Raw genomic sequence first — 8,544 nt, forward strand, 5'->3', positions numbered from 1 at the left:
TTGGGGGGGGGGGGGGGGTCAAGACCAGAGGTCCATGCACCCGTCCACGACGCACCAACCGCATCATCGTCAGAAGTCACGCCGGAGGAGGTCTCAGGAATGCCTTCGTCTTCGACCCCAAGAACTCTGGCACTACGCAGCAGAAGCTTTCCAGGAACTTTCCCATGGATGTCGAGACTCTCGAGGCGACACAACCTCCCTTGGATTCTTCGTCCTTGGTTCCGCGAAGTCGCTGATCATCGGCGAAGAGGATGGAGCAGGAGGAGCAGCAGCAGCAGCCGCCATCCCGGCCATCGGCACCGCGAGGACACCAAGACGCTCGCGCGCGCGCGCGCACGCACCTGAACGCATCCCGGCGAATACGCATACCTGCTGCGTTGCGAGCGGAGGCGTCGCTGTGTTGAGGATCGGCGAAACGTGGACGTGGACGAGACGGCCGGTCGGCGATGCGGTAAGGGGTAGGGAGCGAAGTAAACAAGTCGAAGGGAAGGGACGAGATGGGCGCACTGGTGCATTTGGTGCATTTGGTGCATTTGGTGCATTTGGTGCATTTGGTGCATTCCTACAGTCTGGGCCGATGCACCAAGAGAGGGAGAGGATGCGATGGCGCGCGGGCAGCGGCTCCGCAGCGCGGCACGCCACTTTGGACCGACGAACGCAAACCGCATTCCCGGCCGTGACCTTCGCTAGGACATCGCCACTGCCCCCACCCCCGGGATCCCTTCCAGCCTCCGCGACAGCCCCTCCGCCACCCACCACCCGCACCCGCGCGCACATTCGTCCTCCCTCCCGCTCGCTCTCCACAGCCCTACCCCACCAGCACACCAGCTTGCGTCTCGGCTACTGCTGCTGAAGATGATACTCCTTTTATCCGCGAATAACAGTGCGAACCTTCGCTCGAGTGCTCTGGATTTCGTCATGGGTTTTCCTAGCCTGGATGTGCTGTGCGACGTACACAGCCAGCACTTTGCACCCTGGGGGATGGAGTCGGGGAATTGCAGCTGCCATTGACATCCTCCGATCAGTCTGTTAGTTTGACTCGGGAGGATTTATTATTTCCCATGGTCCCCGCTCTTCTGGCTTAATTTTCCCTGAGCAGCGCTTGCATCGCTGTTGCGCCTAACCCTTTTTTTCTTGACTAACGGGACACTTGGAAGATCTCGTTGTACTCCGGTACGTCGCTGTACCTCTCTCGTTATTCGGCAGCGCAAACTGCTTTTGCCCAGAGTCAGAGCAGCTAACGGCTAACGGCTAACGGGTGCTCGGAGGAGGAGATAGAGGTACAGGTAGGACTGACAAGAAGAAAGGGAACGAGAAGTCTTATCATTGATAGATTCTTCAAAGTGGACCAGACTTTGCTGCGACTTCCTTTCACGTCTTCGTACGTATTCTATTTTGATTTGGAGGCTTCTCCTCAATTGTATTTCCTCTTGGCAGCAACCCGGCTCCAAGGATGAGCTCCTCTCGGCAGGAGTTCAAAGACGCAGCGGCCGACGCGAGTACCTGGAAGTCGTGTTAACGCGCGCGCGGCTGGGTGCTTCGCCGCTCCAATTAGCATCTCTCGGGTTCTCTTCCTCCGACTTTCTTATACTAGCGGAATATCTCCAAGAACTGGGAAGGAACCTGTTGAATAGCGGAACCAAATTACGGGAGTTCACACCCAGCGGAGTCTCTCCGCACCATCCACCTCTTGGCTGCTCTGCTAATCAACAGGGATTGCAGGTGCCAGGTGGCAACCACCTTCGGACCATCCAAGGTTCCCTCTCTCTCTCTCTCTCTCTCTCTCTCTCTCCCCCCTTTCTGCATTCTGTGCATTCCACTGGTCCTTTTCCTCGAAATAAGGAGCTTCTCTCGGAGGGGGGTAGGGGGACCTCCCTCATGGAGTCCAGGGGAAGGCCAACTGCCGCGACTCCCCTTTTCGCACGTTCTCGACAGCAAGTTCAACAAGTCAAGTGCGGGGTTTATTAGTTCATAAGGCGCCGCAGTGCGCGTCCTAAGAGCCCATCGCACCGTCACACTCATTTCTCCATTGCAGTGTCCTCGATTTCTTTTCAGATCACCCTGTAGAATGGTAGGTGAGAATCAATCGAAGAAATGGGTCGGATCAATGGAAGAATGGCTGACTTCTCACCGAGGGACACGTGGCTGCAGTCGCAGCGCGCGAAGAGTGGGCAGGTCACTTCAAGACGAACCACCTCAACTTCTTGGGATTCTGCCGAGCAGCGCCAAGTAAACCCTGGTTAGTTTAGTTTACTTCTGCCAGAGCACAGGACGTATTCGTTTCCGAGTGCCAGTTAAAAGAGGGACTGGAACCCCCCCTTTCGCGGCATCCAAATAATTCGGAATATCCTCGTGCGTGAGATGCGTGAGATGCGTGAGATGCGTGAGATATGAATGAGTGGACTATGGCACGATGGCACGATGCGCCGGTGCGGCGTTGTTTACTGTCTGGCAGAGAGCGAAGAAGAGAAGTATCCCCACACACACGCACGAGCCGGACGTCATTGAGTGAGTGAACCTGAGAGAGAGAGAGAGAGAGAGAGGGAGGGAGAGCCGACGAGCGAGGAAGAAGGCAGGAGCGAAGCACAGTGAAAGAGGGGGAGACTGGGACGGGGACCGGGCCCAGGATTCGAAGAAAGAAGAAACGGAGAGTCAACGACCCAACGAGAAGAGCCGTTGCAGGATAAAAGCGCACTCGGGACTTGGGACTCGGGCTCCTGGATTCGGGTCGGTTTCGGTTTAGGGATGAATTCCCTCGAATTTCCAGAAGCTGCCCATAACGATGGCATTTATTTATAAATATCTGATAAATTCAAAACTCTAGGCAAATCAGCGCTATACGAATGCCTGGACCCCGCGAGTCTTAACTTCCTTCGCGCGGCACGTCTGCCCCCCTACTGGCTCGATACTCGGTCCTTACGTCGGGATGCTGCGCTGCTGGGCAGATGAGTCCCTTTGATCAGTCGATTCGCTTTAGATCCCGTAGATTTTTTTAAGGAGGATCCACCCATGTAGGATCAGTGAAACATCTTTAAAATGGACGAGACGAAGGAGAACGAAGATAAATGAGAGAAGAAGGAGGAGCGAGAGGAGCAAGTGCGAGGGGGATGCACCCAGCCCGGCATCCTGGCATCCTGGCATCCTGGCGTCCTGGCGTCCTGGCGTCCCCCGGCCTCCCGGAGAGTTCAAGGAACCCGCGCGCTTCCCTCCAAACAGGAAGAAGCGCAAACTGAAAGAACTAAATCTCGAGAGCACCCCGACCCCCGTCGCCGCGTCCAAATTATTGCACCAATTATTGCGCCGCAGTTGCGCAACCGGAGACACCGTCCCTGAATTTACGTCGTCCGATAACAGTGTCTTTCTAGGTCAATTGAAACTATTACTTTGAGGTTATAGGCAATTTACTCGTTTACAGATAATTAGTCATTAGAGCGCGTTACACGCTTTCAAGTTCGCCTCAGGTTCCCACAAGTCCCAGCGAAAGCTCTGGCATTCTCGACCCATTTGCTCGAGGCAGCTCGTGACTCGCCGGCCGACCGAGAGGCAAATCGTCGCAGCCAACAGGACGGATTCCTCATGGAGCATCGAGATAAACATTAAAGAGTTTTGCTGCTGCTGCTGCTGCTGCTGCTGACGACGCTGCTGGTGCTCAAGAAAGAAGCTGCGCCAGGGACGCGGAGGGTCAGTAGTTCTGCGTTCTCATACATTCCGCTCTGTCATGGCGGCCACCGACCGAGACGCCTCGTCCGTCCTTCTTGGCGGGCATCGGTGCCCTCGCACCGCAAAGGAGAAGGAGGGGATGCATCGAGCTGGGCATTGCAGCGGAAGGCCCCTCTCCCCTCTCCCCTCTCCCCGCACCCCGTTCATTCTTCAATGTCTTCGTCGCACCGACCCGACCAAGGGACGCCAGAGAGCCGGGGGTGGGGGGAGAGAGCAGGACCAGGAAGGAGGGGAGAACCGTCGGTAGGGGAAGAGAGGGGAGGGGAGCGCCCACTGCACTAAATGCTTCGGCCGAGGCGCCCGCGCTCTCACGCTGCCCGGGACTCTCTGGGCCCCGAGCGGCCCTCGACGTAAACAAGGAACGGGGCCCGCGCGCAATTCCGATGCGCCGACGGGCCCCTCGTCCCTCTCTCTCTCTCTCTCTCTCTCTCTCGTGCCCCACGGCCCTGACTGTTCGACAACAACGAGTGCGTACCCACGGCGACTGGCGACTGGCGACTGGCGACTACTTCGCGCAATCGGTCATCCTTTTCATCCTTCCTTCGCGCTCCTCTCTTCCTTCTCTCTTGCCCGCTGCTTCCCTTGAGTTCAGTGCCTGGGTCGTAACCTCCCTCGTTGCCGCAACTGCAGGACAAGAAACGCCAAGGGTGAAGAGGAACGTAGTAGTGGCGGAGGGAAGTGGAGGATGGAGGGGAAGGAAGCGAAAGGGAGGCCGCCGAAGGGAGCAAAGGCTTAACGCGCAACCGACAACAATAACACGAGAGAGCATGAACGCCTCGTGTGCTGTGTTATGCGCTGTATGTTTGCACATGCGCGGGAGCGATGAACTTGAGGTCTATACTCGCGCAGCCTGTGTTCCACAGGGCTCGAGTCGTTTGCCCTGCCGCAGCTCAACGACGCCGGCGTCGCTACGCAACTGCGACACTACCTTACTACGAGACCGCGGGACTATGACTACAATCCACGCTTTCTCCAAATGAACCTTCCTTCTCTCTCTCTCTCTCTCTCTCTCTCTCTCTCTCTCTCTCTCTCTCTCTCTCTCTCTTCTCTTTTCTATCTCAATGCGTTTCATTCGGCTGTCGCATTTTTAACATCGGCAGAAGCTGCTAAACAGTCGATAGAAAATACGAAAGGAGTGACGAGGGGGGACGAGGGGGGACGAGGGGGCACAAAGGGGATCGACGATTGGCCATCGTGATCAGGAAGGCCGGATTTATAGGCGAAACGCAAAGGAAGCGTCCGGCAGAAGGCAGAAATAAGGAACACGTAGCTCGCTCGGAGCGTCGAGTTGAAGACGGCATTCCACTGTACCTGTCCTTAACTCAGCCTCCTACAGTTCACGTTCACGACTCACCAAACGGCCCACCAAACCATAATACAGTATAGGAGAGAAGACGGGTTCTCAACCGTGACTCAACTGTTCCCTCTTGACGCAGCAGCCGGAGGTTCCGTTCATTTTTTAAACAGCAATCCTTTCACTTTCAAGCTCAACCGACTCGCACAATAATCGGTGGATCATTTGCCAGTTGCCAGTTGCCAGTTGCCAGTTGCCAGTTGCCAGTTGCCAGTTGCCAGTTGCCAGTTGCCAGTTGCCAGTTGCCAGTTGCCAGTTGCCAGTTGCCAGTTGCCAGTTGCCAGTTGCCAGTTGCCAGTTGCCAGTTGCCAGTTGCCAGTTGCCAGTTGCCAGTTGCCAGTTGCCAGTTGCCAGTTGCCAGTTGCCAGTTGCCAGTTGCCAGTTGCCAGTTGCCAGTTGCCAGTTGCCAGTTGCCAGTTGCCAGTTGCCAGTTGCCAGTTGCCAGTTGCCAGTTGCCAGTTGCCAGTTGCCAGTTGCCAGTTGCCAGTTGCCAGTTGCCAGTTGCCAGTTGCCAGTTGCCAGTTGCCAGTTGCCAGTTGCCAGTTGCCAGTTGCCAGTTGCCAGTTGCCAGTTGCCAGTTGCCAGTTGCCAGTTGCCAGTTGCCAGTTGCCAGTTGCCAGTTGCCAGTTGCCAGTTGCCAGTTGCCAGTTGCCAGTTGCCAGTTGCCAGTTGCCAGTTGCCAGTTGCCAGTTGCCAGTTGCCAGTTGCCAGTTGCCAGTTGCCAGTTGCCAGTTGCCAGTTGCCAGTTGCCAGTTGCCAGTTGCCAGTTGCCAGTTGCCAGTTGCCAGTTGCCACCCCCTACTCATTGCCCGATGTTTTTACCTTTTTGCAGTAATTTCGTAGTCTCACAAGTAGTCAACTGATCAACTGATTTCTGTTTCGAAGTATTTACTTGAGTTGAATAGACGGAAGGTGCCAGCCGCAGGAGGGGTCCAAGAGTCCAAGAATCCAGCTGCCGGTTGAGTGACACTGTCGAGTATACGCAGCGCCGAGAAATATGAATGTAGCTCCGAAAATTCATTCATAATAAGGTTTCAAGTTTGTGTGACGCAGCAGCCGATTGACACGGAACGATTGTACGTTCGTGCGAATAATAGTAGAGCGAAAGATGTGTGAGCGAGCGAGGTGGGATTCTAAAAATAATGAATATATCAAAAGGCAATTGAGTACATACTCCTTGAGAAAAGTTCGTATCCATTGTCGCTGTCAGCACCGTCGGCACGTGGAAAAGCAATTGGATGCTTTCAGAAATCATTCTGCTTTTCATCACTCTTCGTCGAATCTCCATGTAACGAGCATCCTTTGCGATTTTTCTTGCGTTCCGGCTCGCCGACACGTTCGATCGGTTCGTACGAGAAGTTCGCGTGAAACTGGAACACACGAGGCTGAAGAAGCAGCGGCCGTAGTACGTACCGTGTAGTGCGTAGCATGGGAACACACACGACCGCGCGAACACGTGTGTCTCGCTTCCTGTGCCAGACCGGAAGCGTCTATAGTACTATAGCGCACTCCTCTACAGCGTGACCACGCTACGAGGGCTATTACTGCTCCAACGGCACAAGGAATGCTCCAATTAGTGGGCAAAGTGACGTGGCGGTTGCTTCTTCGATTGATCCGGGCAGCCAAATGATCAGGCGGCGTCTTACGTTCCCCGTGTTCCAACCCTCCTTCTTCGAATTCGGAGCAAGAGCACGAGCCTCGACTTCCCGGGCGCTGCTGGTTCGTCTAGCTTTTCCCCAGAACGCGACTACGTTACGCTTACGTTACGTGTACGTTGGATTGCGGCAAGAGGCGCACGAGAATTCGGCTTCCGAGTGGATTCGCGATGGCACGCGAAACCCTTTTTTTTTTTAACACCTTCGAAGCACCACTTTCCACTAATTAATTCTTCATTGCGAATCCTCACTATGTACCCTCGCACTTTCCTCGCACGTTCAAGGCTCAACGAGTGAAGAGCAGGTGTCGATGCGAGAGAGGCCAGGTTGGTTTCTTTTCTCATAGCGAGCCGGATGTTGCGCGGTCACTGGGAAAAACACACCCCGCACGATGTATCGTAGAGGCAGCAATCGAAACAAGCAAACCGCTCCACTTCCGGTTACTAGAATCATTGTCATTATTCAAAAACGAAGATAATATTTTCTTTAACGAGCCGACTGCCTGCCCGACTTTTTCTTCGATCTGTGTAAAAGTCTCGAAACCCTCGGGAGGAGGAAGCATCACGCGCGGCGTGACTGCAGGCGAATCCACAAGTTTCGCACTCGCGATGCCTGCGAATATTCTTGCAAAACTCCAGCCGACAGCACGAATCTCCATGGAGGCGCATCGTCCTCCAGTGCGGGCCCAGAGGTGCAGAGGTGCAGAGGCGCGCGTCATTTCCGGTGTCGGGTCAGCTTCCCACGTGTTTTTGCCAGCAGCCAGCAGCCAGGAGGAAGGTAAGATGGAGAAGTATCGCGGTATTTCCGGATCACGCGACACACACTACCTCGATGAAGACGTTGATGAACGGGGAAATTTTGAAAGTTTAACGTAAACGACGCGGCGATGGGTCAAGGGACGAGAGCCGAAGGCGTCGAAGCGACACAACGCGCGGGGGAGACGCGAGACGCGAGACGCGAGACGCGAGACGAGAGACGCAATAGTACGCGCGACTGTACCGCGACGCGGCCCGTCCTACACTGAGAGAGATCGGTGCCAAGCCACGCTCACACTAGTGCGCTCCGCGCGCCCTAAGTACAGCACGGACGCAACGCGCACCAACGCACTGCGCAGCGCGCTCACTCCGTCGCACGCACGCACTCGCGCTCCGTCCCACTCGCACTTCCTCGCTCGCGTTAAGGCGGCAGCACGAACGAACACGAGCTAACAGCCGGCTAGCTAGTCAGCCAAACAGCCAGCCAGCCAGCCAGCCAGCCAGCCAGCCGAGCAGCCACGCACTCACGCAAATCAGGCGCACGCACAGGCACACGGACGGCACACGGGCCCGAGGAGGCGCGGGCTCACGGGGGATAAAACAGACCCGTTACTTCCGAGAAGCAGCCGGCGGTCGCCGCCGAACAGACCTGCATCGGCCGTCCTCCTCTCGGGAGCCCAAAACTGCGCGCTCCGCCGCCGCCGACAGAGACCCTCGGAATACGGCTGTGTACGGCTGTGTACGGCTGTGTGGTAGGTACCACGAGTCTCGCTGTCTGGATGGCTCGAATCCAGGATGCCTCTTCGCTCGGCTACCTCGGTTAGCACGTTCGCCGAACTGACCCTTTCTTACTCTCTTTCGCTTACGCGCTCATCTAGTCACTTCCATCCTCCTTCCTCTCCCTCTTCCTCGCCCGGATACTCCTCGTCCTCCCCGCTCCTTTTGCGTCTTCGAGCTTCTACTTTGAAACAAAGGTGCTTGTCTTCTCGGGAGTTACTATTGACAGCGGCCTACATAGCAGGAGCAGTGTCTTGTATGTACAGCGGGTGCAGCGGGGGCA

General features: G+C 55.9%; 1 protein-coding gene across 7 annotated transcripts in view; it reads right to left on the reverse strand.

The window, feature by feature from the left end:
* Positions 1-8,544, reverse strand: part of LOC107273310 (serine/threonine-protein phosphatase 4 regulatory subunit 1) — an 83,369-nt gene that overhangs the window by 19,601 nt on the left and 55,224 nt on the right. Inside the window, exon 1 of one of the 7 annotated variants that reach the window (XM_015751411.2) lies at positions 6,249-7,738. The exons of 5 other annotated variants lie outside the window; for them this stretch is intronic. Coding sequence is in view for 1 of the 2 variants with exons in the window: in XM_025091035.1 (XP_024946803.1) it covers positions 5,139-5,176 (38 nt within the window). In the remaining variant the exon portion in view is untranslated. Of the gene's footprint in view, positions 1-5,138; positions 5,192-6,248; positions 7,739-8,544 lie in introns of those variants that run through there. One more of the 7 variants, XM_025091035.1, reaches the window with a different exon arrangement.

Source organism: Cephus cinctus, unplaced genomic scaffold, assembly GCF_000341935.2.
Source record: "Cephus cinctus unplaced genomic scaffold, Ccin1 Ccin1_scaffold0091, whole genome shotgun sequence".
Lineage (NCBI taxonomy): Eukaryota > Metazoa > Arthropoda > Insecta > Hymenoptera > Cephidae > Cephus > Cephus cinctus.